The sequence below is a fragment of the Mytilus trossulus genome, chromosome 6, assembly GCF_036588685.1.
Source record: "Mytilus trossulus isolate FHL-02 chromosome 6, PNRI_Mtr1.1.1.hap1, whole genome shotgun sequence".
NCBI classification, from domain to species: domain Eukaryota; kingdom Metazoa; phylum Mollusca; class Bivalvia; order Mytilida; family Mytilidae; genus Mytilus; species Mytilus trossulus.
In genome coordinates this window covers 81551564-81575419 of record NC_086378.1, presented here as the reverse complement: position 1 = coordinate 81575419, position 23856 = coordinate 81551564, and the positions used below count along the sequence as shown (strand labels likewise).

The window sequence follows — 23856 nt, the reverse complement described above, 5'->3', positions numbered from 1 at the left end:
ACAACATTATTGTGTTGCCATAGCAACATAACGCCTTCAAGATTATTTTTTGTAGACTAGGTCCCAAGGCTATTAAATAAGAATTGCTTAATTTAAGAAATATGCACTTATGTCAGTTTGTATTTCTATTCATATCATTGATTCTCAGTGACTGGAAAGTGTAATTACATGTTATATTATAATATTGCAGAGAGAGAATAGTTGATTAAGACATACATATCCATGTAGAATTATTTTCACAATATTTTTTGAAAATCATGACAGTAAATAGAAAATAATTTCTTGCTAAAATAAGTTGATTGACAATATGTTGGTTTATTTGTTGGTTAATCTGTCATTTATAAAATATGTGAGCTGCGCTGGATAGAAATCAACCTTATAAAGTTGGTTTTTTTACCCGGGTCAATTAAGTCAATTCAGGTAAAAATATTGGGAATTGAATATTTTTATTTATTTATTAAGAGTCATATATTGTCATTAAATTTATATTGAGTTGTTTACATTGATATAAATGTGTAATATTATATGAGAGAGATTATGACAATGTGATTATTCTATGTTTTATTAAATAAAGTATGTAAACTAATAGTAGTGTCTCTGACAAATGCATTATAATATGACTATCAAGTTATTTCTATATTCTTGTGTTTGAATATTCATAATGTCAAAGATTGTTTTGAGTTTGGTTTGACAAATAGACCAGTTTCACATGATACTTTTCCCCCCAGCACTGTAATTTTTAAACAGAAAGTTTCCTTACTAGATAAATACTGAACAAAAAAATAAGGACCAACCATTAATAATTTTCAGTACATTAGTATAATAGATCCTATCTTAAAGTTTTTATAACAGACATGAATTTTTAGTTGACTGAGAAAAGTGTGACAACAATTTTAATTTCATCTAATATTTTGAAAATTCTGCTCTTTGGGAGGATATTATTATTGGTATGGTCTGTTGTATTGAATTGATGATTCTGGATTTTCTTTTGTGTATTTTTTTATTCTTTTGTGTATTCTTATTATTCTTTTGTGTATTCTCGTTATTCTTTTGTGTATTCTCATAATTCTCTTGGGTATTCTCTTTATTCTTTTGCCTATTCTCGTTATTCTTTTGTGTATTCTTATTTTTCTTTTGTGTATTCTCTTTATTCATTTGCATATTCTTGTTATTCTTTTGTGTAATCTTATTTTTCTTTTGGGTATTCTCGTTATTCTTGTTATTCTTTTGGGTATTCTCATTATTCTTGTTATTCTTTTGGGTATTCTCGTTATTCTTTTATGTATTCTTATTTTTCTTTTGTGTATTCTCGTTATTCTTTTGTGTATTCTCGTTATTCTTTTGTGTATTCTTGTTTTTCTTTTGAGTATTCTCGTTATTCTTTGTGTATTCTTGTTAATCTTTTTGTGTATTCTTGCTTGACATCTTACAGTTTATTTTGCTTTGACATTTTGGTTTCAATACTTGTTTATTTGTTTGCAGTGGTTACTCTGTTTAAGCTTTTACGTTAATCATCATAGTCAACAAACATTGTTTTGAGACAAGTCTTGCATTTTTTATGCTTATTCAAGTTTCTTGTTTTTCATTAAATTAATGTTGGACTGTGAGCTCTTACTCCTAAATGATTCTCCTTATATGAAGCTTGATTGCTGCAAAGTTCAGAAAGACTTGAATTGTAGTTCCTAAGTGCAACAGAAACTTGTACATGGCCATTATATTATTTTCGTAAACAGGAAGTGGATTAGTAATTGATCTGACAATGCACTATGTTGAATTGATAAGTTCATGGAAAAACTGACACTTGCAGACAAGAAATTAAAGATTTAAGCCTCCTGCTTCCCAGACAGTTGGTTTAAATGTAAACAGGAATCCACGGTTTGCATCCTGGACAACTGAGGAAATTGTTAACAGGAAATATTTGGAATAAACAAGTATCTATTTAAAAACTGAAAGGATTTCAAAATAGGTAATACCGCTAAATATAAAGGCTTGAAATTCAAACTCTAAAATACAATAAATAATAAGTTTTATTTATAAAAAAAATAAAAAAACATTAAATAACTTAATAAAAGACTACTAACATCATACAAGATCAATAAAATTGATTTGCCAACAACAGAAGACTTGTTAATCAGTCTAGAAGTGTTTGAAAACTAAGACAATCAATCACAATAAAAAGACCTGTATGATGACAATTCAGCTGTCCTTTTCACAAAAAAAATCTTAAGAATAAAAATACTTGCAAGTTATACACACATTTCAGTAACTTATGATCCATTTCAATCATCTGATTTTTGTGAAAAGAGTTCTGGTATTTTTTTTAATTTTTATTCGGTTATGGCTCAGTTAAACAAAACCACTGATTCAACAATAATAAAATAGAATTACACAAAAAAATTCAGAACTACATTATGGAAATGATATTAATTGTTCAATAAAATTCATATTTCATTTTTGACATTTCAACATTATTTATTTAGGTTAAAATAAAATCTTAGCATCAGATGATATGTGTGCTTAAAGTTTGAATTAATTAGTCTTTACATATTTCAAAACCAAAAACAAAAAAATTATGTTTGTTCTGACACAAGGAAATCTATTTAACAATGATTAATTAACAGAATAGTTTGCAAATCTTACAAACTTGGAAAGAATATGTGTACTAAGTTGTAAGTTGATTGGACTTAAAACTCGTCAAACACTACCTTGACCAAAAACTTTAACCTGAAGCCGAACAGACGGATGAATGGATGAAATATTTCTTCAGTATTGTATTTGATGCATCAAATATATTGAAAAAGACAATGGTTTCTTAAAAAACCTTTTAAAGCAGTTTAAAAAAAAAAATATAAAAACTGAAATGAAACCAGCAAACATCTTTTAAAAATAAAAATTAGCTTTTTACATAATGACTAGTGTGATGCATCAGTCTTTATTATCATCCAATGAGGAGAAACACTAGAGACTCTAAGACTTTAAGAACAAGCTCAAACATTGGTGCACCTAGTGATAAACAAACACTGTAAACAATTATCTATAATTACAAATTATATCATATAAACATAACATATATCAGCCCAAAAGATGTAGAAAAAATCCCCAAAACATTAAGTATTGTAAATACACTCATATAAAATATATAAACCTCAGCTTTGACCAAACAGTAAGCAGTCTGGCAGATACATGTATTAGTAATATTGTTAACATTTATTTGAATTTGTCTTTACTTCAAACCTTCAAATTGACTGCATTACGGAAAAACTTTCAATAAATGCCAAAACTACCTTATCCTGATATCATAAAATTTTCAATTTTCAATAAGACATTTTCCCACAAGATGTCTTATCTAAGATGTAAGTCAAATATATGTTTTCATAAAGCTGATCATACATATTTTTACCCCAAACTGTACATAAAAATTAATAACATTTCAACTATGATGTAGATGATAAAACAGTAATATAAAGAATATCTAACAAAGGAACACACTTAATCTTCACACAAATGGTTTGCTGTCACTATATAATGAACCAATTGTCTGACTTTCATCTATCTTTGATTGTCATGGTATCACAGAATAAACAATATCCCCTCCTCCTTAAACTATGTAAACATCTTTTCTATCTTCTTTGACTTTTTTCATTACAGTTTTGATAACATCCCCTAACTGTGTAGCAGCAGACAGATCTCCTGCCACTTTGAGACGGCCACTCATGTATGCCTGTAATGGTTTTAGTTGTCCAATAAACATGCTTTGCATATCTGGTACTGTTAATGTTAGTGTAGTGTCTGGTTCCCCATTAGGTGGGAGGCCTTCACCAGCATCTCCTTCACCTACAGAAAAAAACAATAATCAACAATCATGACAATAAAGACAGGCAAAAAAAAAGAAGAGTACATTTTTTTCAAAAGTGAAGAGTATTTGTCTGAAAGAGGACCCTCATAACTACACAATCTCATAATTTTCTTTCTTTGAAGCTGATACATTAGGTTATCCTTCAACTTTTTTTAAAGGTATAAAATAAGAAATAACTGTATTTAATTTTTAGCTCCAACGACATGAATTGGTGATTGAATGGAGCAAATTAAGTTTACTGGCGACACATTAGGGGAGATAGTAAACGGGTATTTGCAACAATCAAATCATCAACTGGTACTGTCGGAGCTTAAATAAAATATTGTTATCTCTATTCTAATGAAAACTGACAGAAATTAACATTAAAACATGTATTCAAAATCTGTCATATAACGTCTGAGCTTACACATACGTTCCAAAACATCGTTATTAAATATTGATTCCCTGAAAATTATTGACCTTATCCAATCAAAATGAACATTACAAACTTTGTTGCATTAGAATATATATTAAACTATTATTTCAAATCAACTTAAAGGTTATGGGAAGAAAATACATAGTAATATTTGGCTTTACAAATTACCTTAACAAATTATAGTTTTCTAAAAAAAAAAATCTTGACACAAGGAGATTTTATGCCATTGAAAATAGTATCTAAATAAACATTAATTGATCTAAATTTGTTTTTTTTTCTTATACAAGAGATTTTTTGATGCTGTTTTGACATTTGCCATTTTTGTAATATACCTCAAAATAAAAACCTCACCATTTTTCAAATCTAAATAAAAGACACCACCCTCCTGTCCACTGAGCTGGAACATATAAACAGAGCCGATACTTCTGACCATAGATTCTGATAGCACTGTTTTGATGAGTCCTATAAATTCCCTGGGGGTGGGGATATTGTGGAGCAAGGCATCATCAACTCCAGCTGCCCCACTGTCAGGAAGTATTGTCACAGCCTCTGGAATTATGGGTAATGGTCCATTTGTTGCATCTCCACCTACAAAGATTATATAGATGGAAATAAACTAATTACTTTGTTATCTCTTTTAAATTGTTTCAAATTATTTGTTCAAAATGACAAATGGATCGAAAACAAGTTTTGCAACTTAGTAACATCTGATCTAAAAGAATTGCTTGTTTGAAGGTATGTCTTTTGCTCTTTCAATTACATGTATTTGTTTACATCCTAGTCCTTTTGGTCTTTGTTTGGTATTTTTCTTATTTACAACTAAGCCATACCTACTAACATTATCACACACACAAATAAAGTAAACTTAATAGGCAGTTATGTTTCTTGTCCTATCACCTTTAGTGGTGCTTAGTTCTCTCATTGGCCAACTAATAGGCAGTTATGTTTCTTGTCCTATCACCTTTAGTGCTTAGTTCTCTCATTGGCCAACTAATAGGCAGTTATGTTTCTTGTCCTATCACCTTTAGTGCTTAGTTCTCTCATTGGCCAACTAATAGGCAGTTATGTTTCTTGTCCTATCACCTTTAGTGCTTAGTTCTCTCATTGGCCAACTAATAGGCAGTTATGTTTCTTGTCCTATCACCTTTAGTGCTTAGTTCTCTCATTGGCCAACTAATAGGCAGTTATGTTTCTTGTCCTATCACCTTAAGTGCTTAGTTCTCTCATTGGACACTTAATAGGCAGTTATGTTTCTAGTCCTATCACCTTTAGTGCTTAGTTCTCTCATTGGCCAACTAATAGGCAGTTATGTTTCTTGTCCTATCACCTTTAGTGCTTAGTTCTCTCATTGGCCAACTAATAGGCAGTTATGTTTCTTGTCCTATCACCTTAAGTGCTTAGTTCTCTCATTGGACACTTAATAGGCAGTTATGTTTCTTGTCCTATCACCTTTAGTGCTTAGTTCTCTCATTGGCCAACTAATAGGCAGTTATGTTTCTTGTCCTATCACCTTTAGTGCTTAGTTCTCTCATTGGCCAACTAATAGGCAGTTATGTTTCTTGTCCTATCACCTTTAGTGCTTAGTTCTCTCATTGGCCAACTAATAGGCAGTTATGTTTCTTGTCCTATCACCTTTAGTGCTTAGTTCTCTCATTGGCCAACTAATAGGCAGTTATGTTTCTTGTCCTATCACCTTAAGTGCTTAGTTCTCTCATTGGACACTTAATAGGCAGTTATGTTTCTTGTCCTATCACCTTTAGTGCTTAGTTCTCTCATTGGCCAACTAATAGGCAGTTATGTTTCTTGTCCTATCACCTTTAGTGCTTAGTTCTCTCATTGGCCAACTAATAGGCAGTTATGTTTCTTGTCCTATCACCTTTAGTGCTTAGTTCTCTCATTGGCCAACTAATAGGCAGTTATGTTTCTTGTCCTATCACCTTAAGTGCTTAGTTCTCTCATTGGACACTTAATAGGCAGTTATGTTTCTTGTCCTATCACCTTAAGTGCTTAGTTCTCTCATTGGCCAACTAATAGGCAGTTATGTTTCTTGTCCTATCACCTTAAGTGCTTAGTTCTCTCATTGGCCACTTAATAGGCAGTTATGTTTCTTGTCCTATCACCTTTAGTGCTTAGTTCTCTCATTGGCCAACTAATAGGCAGTTATGTTTCTTGTCCTATCACCTTTAGTGCTTAGTTCTCTCATTGGCCAACTAATAGGCAGTTATGTTTCTTGTCCTATCACCTTAAGTGCTTAGTTCTCTCATTGGCCACTTAATAGGCAGTTATGTTCCTTGTCCTATCACCTTAAGTGCTTAGTTCTCTCATTGGCCAACTAATAGGCAGTTATGTTTCTTGTCCTATCACCTTTAGTGCTTAGTTCTCTCATTGGCCAACTAATAGGTAGTTATGTTTCTTGTCCTATCACCTTTAGTGCTTAGTTCTCTCATTGGCCAACTAATAGGCAGTTATGTTTCTTGTCCTATCACCTTTAGTGCTTAGTTCTCTCATTGGCCAACTAATAGGCAGTTATGTTTCTTGTCCTATCACCTTTAGTGCTTAGTTCTCTCATTGGCCAACTAATAGGCAGTTATGTTTCTTGTCCTATCACCTTTAGTGCTTAGTTCTCTCATTGGCCAACTAATAGGTAGTTATGTTTCTTGTCCTATCACCTTTAGTGCTTAGTTCTCTCATTGGCCAACTAATAGGCAGTTATGGTTCTTGTCCTATCACCTTTAGTGCTTAGTTCTCTCATTGGCCAACTAATAGGTAGTTATGTTTCTTGTCCTATCACCTTTAGTGCTTAGTCCTCTCATTGGCCAACTAATAGGCAGTTATGTTTCTTGTCCTATCACCTTTAGTGCTTAGTTCTCTCATTGGCCAACTAATAGGCAGTTATGTTTCTTGTCCTATCACCTTTAGTGCTTAGTTCTCTCATTGGCCAACTAATAGGCAGTTTCTTGTCCTATCACCTTTAGTGCTTAGTTCTCTCATTGGCCAACTAATAGGCAGTTATGTTTCTTGTCCTATCACCTTTAGTGCTTAGTTCTCTCATTGGCCAACTAATAGGCAGTTATGTTTCTTGTCCTATCACCTTTAGTGCTTAGTTCTCTCATTGGCCAACTAATAGGCAGTTATGTTTCTTGTCCTATCACCTTTAGTGCTTAGTTCTCTCATTGGCCAACTAATAGGTAGTTATGTTTCTTGTCCTATCACCTTTAGTGCTTAGTTCTCTCATTGGCCAACTAATAGGCAGTTATGTTTCTTGTCCTATTACCTTTAGTGCTTAGTTCTCTCATTGGCCAACTAATAGGCAGTTATGTTTCTTGTCCTATCACCTTTAGTGCTTAGTTCTCTCATTGGCCAAATAATAGGCAGTTATGTTTCTTGTCCTATCACCTTTAGTGCTTAGTTCTCTCATTGGCCAACTAATAGGCAGTTATGTTTCTTGTCCTATCACCTTTAGTGCTTAGTTCTCTCATTGGCCAACTAATAGGCAGTTATGTTTCTTGTCCTATCACCTTTAGTGCTTAGTTCTCTCATTGGCCAACTAATAGGCAGTTATGTTTCTTGTCCTATCACCTTTAGTGCTTAGTTCTCTCATTGGCCAACACACCACATATTCAAATACAAAAAGACAAGTTAGTTTATGTGTCCAAACAATGTTCATATCTAGGAAAGAAAAAGGTTTTCACAGGCAAATATTTTGGCTATGATCATTAAAATTTTTATGTATATCAAAGGACAGTTACACGATGGATGATTAAGAGCTGAACATATTTTATAGTCACCTGTCTAGAGTTGAAGACTATATGTCGACCACTAAATGGTTTTGATTTTATCTTTGGCTTTTTAATTCACTGATGTATACTGGTACTCATTTATTCAAATTGAAAAGAAACATTTCTATGCATCTGTGTAATATTTTGAGGATATAAGGAAAATGTAAAACTTACTTGCTGAAGCCTGAAGAAATGCTGAGGCTAGCTGTTGGAAAGTTTGAGGAAGACCAGCTGGCATTCCTGAATTACTTTCTGGCCTCTTTAATACTTTTATGGGTGATCTGGAATAAAGATTCAAATTATGATTGTTTTAGTTTCTTCATAAAATTGAGAATGTAAATGGGGAATGTGTCAAAGAGACAACAACCCAACCAAAAAAAAAACAACAGCAGAAGGTCACCAACAGGTCTTCAATGTAGCGAGAAATTCCCCCACCTGGAGGCGTCCTTCAGCTGGCCCATAAACAAATATATATTAGTTCTTTGATAAGCCTGACTAGAATGATAACAGAGATACTGAAGAATACCACAGTGTCTAAACAATTATTTATTTACTATAACACAAATAGAATCACCCTATTTCATGTATCATATTATTTGTAAGCTCACCATAAATGATATGTTATATCTTAATTGAAAAGGAATTGCAAGGATTTTTTTGGAACACATGAAAAGATTTTACAAGTATGTCAGATATTGACATACAAATATTTGAATTTGGTTTTACAATATTGCCTTTTTTCTATCATACATTTAAGAAATTTCTATGAATTATTTGTTATCAACAAAAACCTTATCAAAATTGATGATTAGCAAAGATGTTTTACCAGTCAAATATTGTTGAATGATTTAGGTATGGTTGCTCTTGATATTCAATTCTACCAAATAACCATTTCAAAAAAAAATCCAATAACACTAACACAACCCCATTTTCTTGAATGTGACCTACTGATCTGCTTACCCTTGAGGAGGACCTGAGATCACCCCCAATTTTCTATGGGGTCTGTGTTGCTATGTTGTGTTTTGTGTACTATTGTTTGTCTTTTTGTCTTTTTCTTTTTTAGTCGTGGTTTTGTCGGTCTATTTTCGACTTATGAGTTTGAAAATACCTCTGGTATCTTTTGCCTCTCTTTTGCAATTTTATCTTTATACATATACCTTAAATAAACACTTACATTCTGACCTCATGAATCACAACTCCCCAGTTTTTACAAGTTATGTTGCTTCCTTCCTGAGAAATAAATATAGAAATGAATTCATTTTAACATGCAGTTCATTTAAAGTGGTATGGGTGTCTTCCTCCATCTTGGATTGTAAAAAACAGAGAACCAAAGGTCCAGCTTTTCTATCGAAATAGCAAAATTTGATGCAGAAAAGGAGATATAAAATGTGAGTTTTCCTTTAAAAGACCAAATTTATAAGAATTTAACTTATCAACATTTATTTTTTTGCAAATGTTGATTATTTTTTGTTGTTTTTGAAGAATAAATCAATTGGCATTTTAAGGGGAGGTAACTTTAAAACAGTGCATTTTCTGAAGGATTCTACATGGAATTTTCCTATTTTGTATTTTAGCCGATAAAAACTTACGGTGACCCTATCTTTTCTTTTGATATTCTCAAAGCATTGTCTGAAAGCTATCTTTTCCTTAAGTATTTAACAATTTGATCATTTTGTTAAGTTTCTAATCACAAAATGGTGTTTTTTCCTGTATAATCCATACAAAATTTTGTCACGCCCTGTAGCTTGAGAAAATGCGCGGTGACCTATCATTTTTATTATATTTTTCAACATATATCAATAGATACTACATTTTGGCAAAGTATGAATAGATTCTATCATTTTTATTTATACACCCATACCACCTTAATCTTTTTATTTTGATAATTTGATAATTTTTGAAACTTTTTCCAAATATCTCATCTCTAAAATTATCCTCTGATTAATTAAAAAAACAAGCAAATGTAAAACCATATTTTTATATTTTGATCATACAAAATTCTAACTTGCAATTGTTGTTTTAATTTCTTATGACCCATAAGTGAAGTGCACTTTTTTTTATAATAGTTTAGCTGCTTTGCACATCTTCTGTTCTTAGTTACCGACTGTTCAAGGGCTGTATAGCCAGTCAAGGTGGTTTATAGTTATCAAAGGAACCAGGATTATAATTTAGTACACCAAACGCGTGTTTCGTCTACATTTGTTGTGTTACTTACTAATATATTATCTCCCTTTTTGCAATACTCTTAAATTATCTCCCTTGTCACAATATTACATTTTGTCATTTTGTCATTTTTTTTGTTTTTAAAACTTTAAATAAACATTTAAATTGTTTGTTTCAGTTTGAGTTATCTCGTAATGAAAAATTATAATATAAATAATAATAACTTACCAAAATTTCACCAGTGATACCTAATTTATCAGTTTCTATGTCATGCAGTGTTTTCTGAACAAAATTATTTTTCAATGAGGATTGAACAAGTATCCTGAGTGAATGATTCATGTCTTGTATACCAGTGATGTATCTCTCCACTGATGTTATCTTGTAATAAATATCTGCACCAACTTCTATCAGTCCTCGGTCATGTGTTATTAGCTGAAAAATAATTATATGCTCAATCAATTTAACATAATTCTATTCATACTTATTGTTACTGCAATGGTTCTTTAAAGTGCAGAGTGGATGGCTGTCACTTTAGACTTTAAAGTGCAGAATGGGTGGCTCTCCCTTTAGACTAGGTATAACAATTTACATCACCATTTTCAATGAACATTGCTGTAAATATATTTATCTTACCTCTTATACATTTCTAGTCCATATAAGTAAGTAGACAGGGCTTATTTCAATACACAGTTATAGTAGTGGTGTTATGTCCCTTTGAAAAACAACACAGTGTTGAGGAAAAAAAGGTTTCAACAGACAAAGATATTGTTGATGAACGAATGAAATAAATTCATTAAATATATTTAAAGCTAACACAGTAGGTTCTTTATACAAAAGATATTGAAGGCTTAATTCTTTTGACAGCCACTAGTCAAATACCACATGTTAAGATATTCAGTAAGATAAATTCTTTACATAACATGTGGGGTCAGAAAATTCCATATGAGGATTCAAACTTCGCTCTCACCCCATATGGAATTTATTGACCCTATATATATTGTTTTAGATCACCAACACGCTATGTAACTAATAATATCCCTAGTTTCCATTTGTGGTTATAGATGTATTCCAATACATCTGTACAAATTAGAAGGAAATTTATCAATGTCTCATTTAAATCTGGTCATACTATTGTGGCTGGACATTCAAAGTTCTGTTATGAAGACTGACTTAATTTTTTTTTTTTACATGGTACATGGTTTAACTATAATGAAAACTTACATGCTGAGGTGGAACATTGAAGGCTCTGATGCGTAAATCTACTCTTTCTATTTTGTCTACACACGGTAAAATAAACACTATACCTAAAACAAAAACAAAATTTACTTAATATCACTTAAATGTGTATTCACCTTTATTCATGAAATACCAATTTTATCTGTGTTCTTCAATCTGTTAATATAATCTTAATCTATTCATTACTTTTGGAGTTTTAAAATATGTTAATTATTGTAAAAAGTTTTACATTCTATGTAACAGTTGTCAGGTGAAGCCTGTCTTTTGATTCCTGTGAAATCCTATAATGTTATGTTTGGAAACAAATTGGAACAGCAAACATCATGGAGTACAAGTTTGTTACAATAAATGTTTCTAAAAAATCAAGAACTTAAAATTGATACTATAAGTCACAAAAGTATTAGTTAAGGAACAAAATAAGCTAAAAATATTGATAGGTCATGGAGCTCCTTTTTGATATTTGATCTTTAATATATGGCTGGAAAAGGCTGACTCGATCTTTTACTTTATATTTGCATTGGTACTATTTTGGTCTCAAATCAAAGAAAAGAAATCAAGAACCTGCTTAAATTTAAATACATGACCTTTTATGACATGTATGAGCTATTAACATGGAAAAAAGCCAAGGAGTTCGAACATCTGACAATAATTCCAAAACCTCACTAAAGTACATCCTAAATGCTAATATTATTGTTTTCTATAATGCATACCTTGCTGTTTTACAGGACGCATCCTGCCAAGTCTAAAAATAACAATCCTTTCATAATGTGATACTTTCTGAAATAAAAATTTATATTAAAGAAAATCATTTACCAAAACTAGCCAGATTAATGACTTTTTACATTTTTATTAAAACTACGTATACTGGTACAAAAAAAAATTATTAAAAAATTAGAAGGAAGTTCCTGTACCAAAACATCAATCAGCATTATTTTGCTTCAAAATTCTTATATATATAAATAATATACAGGTCAGCAACAAGTACCTACATTCTGAAATCAAGTAAAATCAATGATCCCCGATTCTTTGTTTTTTTTTCAATTCCAATTACCATGATTACCTAACACAATTTCTGAAATAATCAACTGTATAACATGTATAAAGCTTATAAACAAGGACTTTTATAAAGCTTATAAACAAGGACTTTTATAAAGCTTATAAACATGGACTTTTATAAAGCTTATAAACAAGGACTTTTATAAAGCTTATAAACAAGGACTTTTATAAAGCTTATAAACAAGGACTTTTATAAAGCTTATAAACAAGGACTTTTATAAAGCTTATAAACAAGGACTTTTATAAAGCTTATAAACAAGGACTTTTATACTTATTTTCGTGCCTTTCATAGGTCATAGGAGGACTCAAGGAGCCTGTTATTGGCAATCATACCACATCTCTTTTTATACAATATTGCAATTGCTCTTTCCCAAAACTAATTAAACTGGAGAATAATTTATGAGTTTGACTTACCTTGATACAAAACCATAACGACACAGGACAGGTTAATATGACAAGGATAATTGCCAGGCCAGTTAATATCCAATGACAGGTCTGAGAAAATAACTTGGTTTTACTGTAAATAACAAACTTACCTTGATACAAAACCATAACGACACAGGACAGGTTAATATAACAAGAATTATTGCCAGGCCAGTTAATATCCAATGACAGGTCTGAGAAAATAACTTGGTTTTACTGTAAATAACAAACTTACCTTGATACAAAACCATAACGACACAGGACAGGTTAATATGACAAGGACTATTGCCAGGCCAGTTAATATCCAATGACAGGTCTGTGAGAAACAACTTGGTTTTACTGTTAATAACAAAACGAATCTGCTTATAAACCGATATCAGTTATATATAACTCTACAATACTGAAAACAGCAATACAAATATGCAATAACGAAATTAACAAAAATCTTACAAAATATGAATGTTTTGTACATATTTTTTTCAGATAAGTAGCCTTGGGAGACAATGGTAGATATGAATATGTTTCAATAAGCAAACATTCACACTATATATCTACTGGAAAAGAAGGTAACCATGCCCACTAGTCCACTAACATGGTTTGTTGACCAAATTATTTATGAATTATACAAAGTGAATAAACAATTAAATGGTTTTTTTTGGATTCAAGTATCACTGATGAGTATTTTAAAATAATAAATAATCTTCGCAAATATAAAATTTCCATCCTGGTATCTATGATGAGTTTATTTACTTATATATGATTGCCTTACACAGACTGTTGAATCAGCTGAGACATAATTGTAAATACTGATACTTGTATGTGTTTATACATGAACATTATGCTATAATGTATTAGTACCTTTTACATATCTAATATCAGTTTTATTTTGTGGTGTCCAATCTTTATAGGTAAATGCTGACTTATATTCTCCCGTAGATGACAGACCATAATTGTCAGACATTTGATTATTACTGTAGGTAAATGCAGATCCAAAATCAAGTTTTACTTCCTCCAAGGGATCAGAACTCGGTAAACGACTATATTTGGCATTCATTGTCAGTCAGTGATATTTTCTATATTGTTTAACTAAATGTATTTCAGAATAAACTCTTAACAAATCCTTGTATCCTTCATGACTAGTTAACCTGAAAATAAAATAAAAATATGTATTAGTTACATGTATTTGAAAATTGAGGAACTTGAAAAATGTGGTATATTTATCTTTTTTTATATAGATTAGACCTTTGGTTTTCCCTTTTGAATGGTTTTACACTAGTAATGTTGGGGCCCTGTATAGCTTGTCGTTCGGTGTGAGCCAAGGCTCTGTGTTGAAGGCCGTACATTGACCTTTAATGGTTTACTTTTTTTAAATTGTTATTTGGATGGAGAGTTGTCTCATTGGCACTCACACCATATCTTCCTATATCTATGAATATATAATTGTTCTAAAACACAAGTGATATATTAATATGACAGGAAAAGTAATTTTTGATTAAATGCATATGATCAGAAGTTCATTACAGGTCTAGTAAGGGACTTTTGATATGATAAATAAATGTAACAATTCACATTTTGCTATACATGTATATAAAATTGTAAAATGTGTCATGCTTTATCATAGTTTATCATGTTTATTACTATAAATATTGACTTTTTGTATAAATTTATATTTATTGATCAATGTTGATAGATTATTAACTTTCTTATCGCAGATAAGTCTTTTTGTTTCTAAATTATGATTCTTTTCGCTAATAATAATATAATTGCTAAAATAGTGAGAACGGGCATGACTAAATTCATCATCTGATTGCTGATGATTGTCTGCTATACAGAAATATAAAAACACGAGACCACACACTGTTACAACAAGATCTTGTTAGCCTAGAAAAATGGGCCAAAGACTGGGGTATGCGCTTCAATGCAAAGAAATGTTACATCCTGAGCATTAAGAACAAAAGCTAGAAGTTCTATACACTTGATGGACACATACTCCAACAGGTCAAACACAATTCATACCTGGGACTACAGATATCGGATGATCTGAAATGGACCACCCACATTTCAAATGTAACTAAGAAAGCCAATTCTGCACTAGGCTTTCTTAGACGCAATCTAAGATTCTGCCCAAAAATACTGCAAGAAAACAGCATACATTTCATTAGTGAGATCTACAATGGAATATGGGGCAATTGTGTGGGACCCATATACATCAAACAACATCAACCAATTAGAAAGAATCCAAAGAAGAGTAGCCTGATACATCACAGGGGACTATAAATCAAGAGAAGAAGGATCGGTCGCCAAAATGCTAACAGTGCTGGAACTTGAAAACCAGAAGAACAAGCCAAAGACTGGTATTACTGTACAAAGTGGTTGAGGATTTGGTCCCAGCTATCAAACCTGACGAATTTTTGGTAAAAAGCAAAACCAAACGGACAATCAAACCGACACGTTTTGTAGACTTTGAGAGCACTAACATAGTTAACAACTTAGAAAAAAAATTACTCAAAGGCAATTGAAACTACAAACTGTAAAACTGAGCAATTTAAGAACTCATTCTTTGTCAAGACTGTGATTCATTGGAACCAACTGGAAGAAGCAATAGCGTGTGCAAAGTCAGTTGAGAGCTTCAAAACAGCTCTCCAACGCCGTCAATAGGCGCTCTCTCTCTCCCGTCAAGTAAAAGCCAGTATTGGTACCTTCGACATAACGATACAGACAGATCTGGACATTTTCAATTTTTCATAAGAGGACAGAGTTGGCAGACCTGTTTCCTGCAGAATTTTAACCCTTTTCATATAAGGGGCTATTTTTTCAGATCTATATTCAACGAGATTTTACCCTTTTTCATTAAGTGGGTGAGTAGGTAAACAAAATTTGGGCGAGTTGGTGAAAAAGTGGGGCGATTGTGTGATTAAGTGTGGGGTGATTTTCAAGTGGGTTTTCCTCGAGTCTGTATATTTGTAATAGTTGACTTACTTTTATAGTATACCAGCCTTAAGAAAATTGTGCATGTCAAGTGTCTGCTTGCAAAACAATTCAGCAAAATTTCCACATACCCTGTTGAAATTACAAACCGGAAGTTTGAAAATGATTAAAATATCGAACACGGTTTCGGTTTGCAATTTTCGGTACGGACTTTAATTGGGGAAAGTGTCAAAGAGAATTTTTGTTCTCTAATTTTTTTTGTTATATTATCAATTAATTCTGTACAATTTTTTTTTTATAAATTTAAGATAAAAAAAAACCCTCAAAATCTTAAATCATCATCATTATTTCGTGAAATTCTGGATTTTTTTTAATTATTTTTTAAATCAATTATATCAATTATAATGTTATTACATGTATTGTAATACCTCAGTGTCTCTAGGTCTCCAGATAAAATTAAAGTAGCTTTACTATGGTAAAGCTGACACTGAGATAACGATAAATCAAATCAAATCAAATGTCTTTTATATATTCCAATCCTAAAATTTAAAGGACACATAAAGAACTTACTAGTTATAGGTCAATACATGCTGATACAGTTCATACAATATCCACAAAAACACCACATGCAACTGATTGTTAATAATTAAACTGATCGAGGTGATTTAGAACAAGTATGGAAACATGGTTATAAAAATATATACATGTAACACAGCAGTCTCAGACTGATACTGCCTCTTTCTATTACAATTTTTATTTACACAAAATAAAGAGGCTGTCATAATAATTTATTATGAACAATCTTCTATCCAACCAAGTTTATTTGGTCTTCAAGTAAATCTGAACTGATTTTTTTTCAATCTATCAGTAGAATTATTTTCAAAATATGACTACGGAAACCGTCATTTGAAAACTTCTGTTCAACTATTATTTTGAAAAAATCCTGTAGTTTTTAGTACACCAGTTATTGCTGTCCAGAAAACTTTAACAATAGAGATCAATAGGCTGCATCTATAAGTAATTTCAAAAGAAACTAGGTCCATTTACCAGAAAAATACAAGAAAATGTATAAAAATATATATTCAGAATATTGCTCTGGACACTATCATTATTTGCGAAAAAAGCCTTTGTTCAAGTTGCATGGGAACAGTATAACTAATAAATATAAGTGTCCCTGCTTTAATTTTCAAACAATCCATGAAAGTTTGGAAACGTTTTAAATCATGCCTTAAAAATCTTGGACCACAAACTGACTGAACCTAAATGTTGACGACACCGAAGTCATCATGGTCATGTAGTATTTTGTTAGATTGATGGGTTTGTTTTATTCCCCACAGCAACAATTTCCTCTGTACAGGGTAACATGAGTGTTATTGCTTAGTTTAATTGCTTAGAACTTTATCTATAGACGTACTTATGAATATAATTATTTTCTGTGACCGTCACTGTATCTTACATTAATTTGTAGGATCCTTTACTATAGATAATTTAGCTGATCTGTAACAATAACATCTTCATGCCTTATATATCATGTACTGTAGTACGCCGCTAGATTAAAACTGACGTGGAAAGGTAACACATGCCCACCGAAGCTCTTCATTGAGAGCCCAGGTGGTCGTGTGGTCTAGCGGGACGGCTGCAGTGCAGGCGATTTGGTGTCACGATATCACAGTAGCATGGGTTCGAATCCCGGCGAGGGAAGAACCAAAAATTTGCGAAAGCAAATTTACAGATCTAACATTGTTGGGTTGATGTTTAGACGAGTTGTATATACATTATGTACACAGCCATGTATCACCATCATTGATGGCGATCCGATGGATACATCTGTTGTAGGGTTGTCACTGACTCAGACATACTTATGAATATAATTATTTTCTGTGACTGTATATTACATTAATTTGTGACAACTCTACAACAGATGTATCCATCGGATATATATAGATTTCATGTTATTGGTAAAAAAAAAATGTTAAATTTCGATTTTACCTTTATAAGAATGATTTTTGGGTGTGGATCGAATTATAATAAGTCAACATTTGTTTCACTTTCAATGTTGACATTCTTTTCTTTTAATAACAGAACACGCATTCATCATGCGTAATCCATCTCTAGCTAAGGGGTTAAATTGAAGTTCACATGAATACGGATCCAATGAGGTCGAATTATTAACGTGCAAATGAATAATTCATCATCGATAGTATATAGCTAATTTTGACAAAATTGAACTTGGTCATCCTGGCTGCTCCAAGCGAATTATTATTTTAAGAACTTAATATTGCTATATATGATACTGGTCGAGGTATATTCTGAATGGTCACATGTAAACAATACCACTGTTCGGAAGTCAGCTACTACTTAAAATAACCTCTGGTTTTCTGGAAATCTTAACTAAGTATTCTATGAAGCGCTTTTTTCTCAACATTCTTAATTTTTTATATGCTAGTATATATTAATAATAATAATTCACGGAGAAGCAAATGTAAGCTCACAATGGTATGCATATAATTCTCTATCGCCAAACGTTTTCATTTCTGCAAATTTGTTTGTTATAACAAAAATACCATTTTTGGTCAGGCTAGGGCTTCTCTGTTCTAAATTGAAGTTAGTGAGTTTGTGGTCTGACACTGTGCTATATTTGCTCACACCTACGTTATTTTGGTCTCTATATATTATTTAACATTAAAACGTCAAGAGTTATAGGCATACTGGTTAAAGCGTTTATGAGCCGACTACGTAAACGGTACAGATTGTTTTCAATTTGCAAGGTGAACACGATAAAGAACTAGAGGCTCCAAGGAGCCTGTGTCGCTCACCTGATATTTTTATTTACAATTGATGCATGAAATAATGCAACTGTTATACTTTTGCTGTAGTATCCGAGGGATATAAGTCAAAAACTGAATTTTCTTGTAATTTCTATTTCTAGCCATGTTAACCATGTTGGATGTCAGGCAGGAACATTGAACACTTTTTTTTTTAACTATATACTCTATTGTTGATTGTGGCCAAGTTTGATTAAATTTGTCTCAGTTGTTTCAGGAGAAGACTTTTGTAAATGATTACAAACATTAACGAAAAATGGTTAAATATAATAATATAAATTTGTCTTTAAAGGGCAATAACTCCTTATGAGGTCAATTGACCATTTTGGTCATGTTGACTTATTTGTCGATCTTACTTTGCTGAACACTATTTCTGTTTACAGTTTATTTCGATCTATAATAACATTTAAGATAATAACCTAAAACCGCAAAATTTCATTTACGAATTACTAATTCAGTAACCAGGAGTAGCAACCAAACAACGACTTGTCTGATTTATCTGAAAATTTCAGGGCAGATAGTTCGTAACCTGAAGAACATTTTGTCAGATTTGCTCTAAATTGGTTTCAGAGATATAAACCAAAAACGGCATTTTACCCCTATGCTCTTTTTTTAGTCATCTTGGTTGGCAGGCATCGGAAACAGTTTTAAACTAAATACCCTAGTGATGATTGTGGCCAAGTTTGGTTAAATTTGACCTTGGAATTTCAGAGGAGATTTTTGAAAGTTATCGGACGACGACGGACGTCGGACGCCAATTGGCAAGAAAAGCTAAACTATAGGCTTTCAAGAGCCTGTATCGCTCACCTGACTCTACTTGGGTTTTTGAAATCATATAAAAAAAGATAAAATTTGGCTACAAAGTAACAACACGTGGCCAGCACGCAGCACCTCATAAGGAAAGGAACAGTCATGATATGTTTGATTTCATTCAATTCAGTGGTTCTCTAGAAGGAGACTTTTGTATCCTATATTAAACTGAGCCCCTTGCTGGCGGCCATCTTTGATGATGGATCGGCTACAAAGTGTCGACACTTGGTCAGCATCGCATAAGAAACATTCATGCTATGTTTGGTTTCTTTCCATCAGTGGTTCTCTAAAAGAAGTCATTTGTATGCATTTCCCATAGGGTCCTATGTTAAACTAAGTCCCATGCTGGCGGCCATCTTTGATAATGGATCGGCTACAAAGTAACAACACTTGGTCAGCACCTCATAAGGAACATTCATGCTATGTTTGGTTTCATTCCGTTCAGTGGTTCTCTAAAATAAGTCATTTATATGCATTTCCCATAGGGTCCTATGTTAAACTAAGTCCCATGCTGGCGGCCATCTTAGATGATGGACCGACTACAAAGTAACAACACTTGGTCAGCACCTCATAAGGAACATTCATGCCATATTTGGTTTCATCCCATTCAGCGGTTCTCTAAAAGAAGTCATTTGTATGCATTTCCCATAAGGTCCTATGTTAAACTAAGTCCCCCGCTGGCGGCCGTTTTGGATGATGGATCGGCAACAAAGTAACAACATTTGGTTAGCACCTCATAAGGAACATTCGTGCCATGTTTAGTTTTATTCCATTCAGTGGTTCTCTAGAAGAAGTTCAAAAGGTAAAAAAGTTAACGACGACGACAACGGACGACGGACGACAGACGACAGACGACAGACGACGGACACCAAGTGATGAGAAAATCTCATTTGATTTTAGCAAATTATTTCAATTGGAGTAATTATTCTTTGTGTAAACTTGTAGTTGAAAACGTTTTTTAATAATACGACAATCTTATGCAAAACTTTGTTAGAAAAACATGACTTATTTGTAGACCATTCTTTGCTGAACACATTTCTCGATCTGTGTTTTGAAAATAAAATCCGTGGTGACTCTGGCTTTACACAGTTTTAAAGTACATTAGTAAGATATGTTGTTATATTTCAAGACACTGACCATCCGATATGTATGGCCCTTGATGATAAAAGAATTGTCTCCTCGGCTCGTTTCAGTGTGCAATATGTCTATCATGTTACAATGAAGTTGCAGAAAAATACGAATCAAAATTATCTTAAACATGAATGAAAAACATTTAGAACCAAATTTTACCAATGGTATAGTGAATGTACAAGTATTAATTTACCTGTAAATCTAATTAGGAGCAAATAAAAAAAAATCGGCGCAAATGAAAAAATGAAATCGGCGCAAATGAAAAAATGAAATCGGCGCAAATGAAAGAATGAAAATTTTTAAAATCGGCGCAAATGTCATACGCCCATTTAAACTCCTGTTAACAGTTAATCTCTTATGATTATATTTAAAATCATAAACAGAAACTGCAAAAAATCCTATACAAGGGCAACATGATTTGTCTAGACATCTTAGGGTAGGTAAATATTGACATGATGAACATTTTTAGACCATGTCAGATCTGTTCTAAATGCTGAAGTTTCAGAGGTCAGAGCCAAAAGCTGGAAATTACACCTATGTTCTTTTTTTAACCAAATTTTGTTTAACATTACTCCCATAATTTTTTGTGAAACCAGGTGGCCATCTTTGACAGTAATTCGGCAACAGAGTATCAACACATTGCAGCACCTCATAGGGAACATTCATGCTATGTTTGGTTTCATTCCATTTAGTGCACCTTAGTGTAGGAGAAGCGTTTGTATGTATTTCCCATGGGACTTATGTTAAACTAAGCCCCACCTCGATCCCCCACTGGCGGCGATCTTGGATGATGAATCGGGTACAAAGTAACAACCTTATGGTCAACATCTCATAAGGAAACCAAATATTCTTCCATGTTTGTTTTCAGCCTATTAAGCGGTTTTCTAAAAGAAGACATTTCACATAGTCATTTGTTAAAAAATTAAGTCCCATATTGGCAGTCATCTTGGTTGGTGGGTTTAATTGCTACAAAGTAACAACAATTGGTCAGAACCTCACTGTAAGGAACATGGTTTCCATTAAATAATTCTCTAATGCGGGGTTCACACATTGCCGATTATTGCTCCCGTTTGAGATCAGTCAGCAATACGACACGAAAAGTGAAAAAGTCGGATTAGTATCCTCAATTATCTGGAATGTCCAATCATTGTCTGAACGCAGTCGTTTTAGTTCGTAACAGATTCTAACAGGTCGCGAAGGGTCCGAATAATTCGGCAAAGCACCCGACAGTTAATGCGTCCCGTAACATTCGGGACAACTCAGTCGATTTTGTCTAGTCGGATTACAATCGTGGCTATATCGTGACAGATTCTGCTGTATCGGATCGAATTCCGAACAATGTCTTGTGGAACGGGAATGATCTGGAGTAATTTTTCATAGTTGTTTTTCTGCCGATTGAGTCCAGATTGCATCCAGATCTTGTCGATTGCGAACCGTTTTTGCCGAAACCGTTCCGAAACAGTCCCGTTATTAATACGAAATTAATCAATGATACCCACGTCAGAGTCCCGACAATTACAGAATACAATACGACTGAGACAAGACAAAGCCGTTTGCAATGCGATAGAGCGGACTGTGATAGGATTACGTTCCTACAGCACCTGATCATCCCGAATATGCCGACAGTTTTCTAACGGATATCTTCCGTCAGCGTCGGTTCACTGTCTGGTCACAGTCTGATCTCTGTCGGATTACGTTCGGTAGTGTCTGGACGAAGTCGTGACATACTCGGTCGAATTTTACCTGGCGAAAAATATAAATCGGGTTAAAAGCGGATTCAGAACGGGATTATCGGTACTAATTCGCTTAGAAACGGTTGAATATCGGCGCTTCCTGAACACTATCTGATTGTTGTCGTGATCAAATTATTTTTTTTTACAAATTTTGATTTAATGCGGGGTTCACACATTGCCGATTATTGCTCCCGTTTGAGATCAGACAGCAATACGACACGAAAAGTGAAAAAGTCGGATTAGTATCCTCAATTATCTGGAATGTCCTATCATTGTCTGAACACAGTCGTTTTAGTTCGTAACAGATTCTTACGGGTAAACTTTAATCGGGAATGGTCCTGTCGAGGACGGTAGTAAAAATCGTGAATGTGTGACCCCAGCTTAAGTTTGAATTTCCATCCACGATTCACAGAATCTTGATCAGACTTTTGATAAATTTTAATCGGGAATGGTCCTGTCGAGGACGGTAGTAAAAATCGTGAATGTGTGACCCCAGCTTAAGTTTGAATTTCCATCCACGATTCACAGAATCTTGATCAGACTTTTGATAAATTTTAATCGGGAATGGTCCTGTCGAGGACGGTAGTAAAAATCGTGAATGTGTGACCCCAGCTCAAGACACGTATGTGAATTGTCCATCTATGTTCAACAAACCCTGGCAGCCATCTTAGAAGATTGATCAGAATCAAAGAAATAACACGTAATTGTTCAGCATCTCATAAGAAATATCCATGTCATGTTTGGTTTCATTATATTCAGTTGTCTCTAATAGAAGACATGTGTATGTATTGTCCTTATGGTCCTATGTTAAACCTAGTCCAGTCAAAATTGTGTAATTCTTGCAATGGTCTGGCAAACATATAGAATGTTCAAAGTCAAGTTTCTGCAATCATATAGAATGGTCAAAGTGTTCTGCAATGTTGCAGAAAACATTCTTCATTATCTTAACTTTCTGGCAATCTTCTGGCAAACATTGATGTTTTTGCAAACTTGCAGCAAAAAGCTGCAGCTGCAATGTTTGCCGGAAGTTTACAGCTAGCGGCAGACAACTTTTTGTTTGTCGCAAGCTTGCAGCAAGTTTGTGGCATACAATTTAGTTCCATAAGGGTTGTCATGATAAATCTATACACCAAATATATAATCAACATCCTCAAGCATGAAGAAACTAGAGGCTCTTAAGAGCCTGTGTCACTCATCTTGGTCTATGTGCATATTAAACAAAGGACACAGAAGGATTCATGACAAAATTCTGTTTTGGTGATGGCAATGTGTTTGTAAATCTTACTTTAGGGAATTTTCTTACTCCTAACAATTTTCTCTATCTATAATACGCTTGGCCTATTAGTAACAGAGGAAAATATTTTTTAAAAATTTACAAAAATTACATAATTAATGAAAATTGATAAAAATGGACTATAACTCCTTAAAGGGTCAACTGACCATTTTGGTCATGTTGATATATTTGTAGATCTTACTTTGCTGAACATTATTGCTGTTTACA

The 23856-nt window shown here is 33.0% G+C and overlaps 1 protein-coding gene across 2 annotated transcripts; it reads right to left on the bottom strand.

Annotated features, from left to right (window-relative positions):
- Window positions 1-2009: 2009 nt before the first annotated feature.
- Window positions 2010-16046, bottom strand: LOC134722007 (stomatin-like protein 1). 2 transcript variants are annotated; one of them, XM_063585415.1, is made up of 10 exons: window positions 15908-16046; window positions 13787-14073; window positions 13164-13267; window positions 12160-12226; window positions 11435-11517; window positions 10442-10645; window positions 9225-9280; window positions 8225-8331; window positions 4623-4859; window positions 2010-3834 (listed from the first exon to the last, which is right to left on the bottom strand). In XM_063585415.1, exons 2-10 carry the CDS (start codon window positions 13980-13982, stop codon window positions 3599-3601), a joined length of 1290 nt encoding a protein of 429 aa, XP_063441485.1. In that variant the 5' UTR covers window positions 13983-14073; window positions 15908-16046; the 3' UTR covers window positions 2010-3598. The 2 variants fall into 2 exon arrangements, with proteins under 2 accessions (XP_063441485.1, XP_063441486.1); XM_063585416.1 differs by having other exon boundaries at window positions 15988-16001.
- Window positions 16047-23856: the final 7810 nt, after the last annotated feature.

What these genes read in the sequence shown, in the direction of transcription:
- LOC134722007 (XM_063585415.1), bottom strand. Translation starts at nt 13,982, where the DNA reads ATGAATGCCAAATATAGTCGTTTACCGAGTTCTGATCCCTTGGAGGAA. An exon ending in GCGTCCTGTAAAACAGCAAG is followed by an intron (nt 11,518 to 12,159) that starts GTATGCATTATA and finishes TTTTTGTTTTAG; the next exon opens with GTATAGTGTTTATTTTACCG. An exon ending in ATTTCTTCAGGCTTCAGCAA is followed by an intron (nt 4,860 to 8,224) that starts GTAAGTTTTACA and finishes TAATCTTTGTAG; the next exon opens with GTGGAGATGCAACAAATGGA.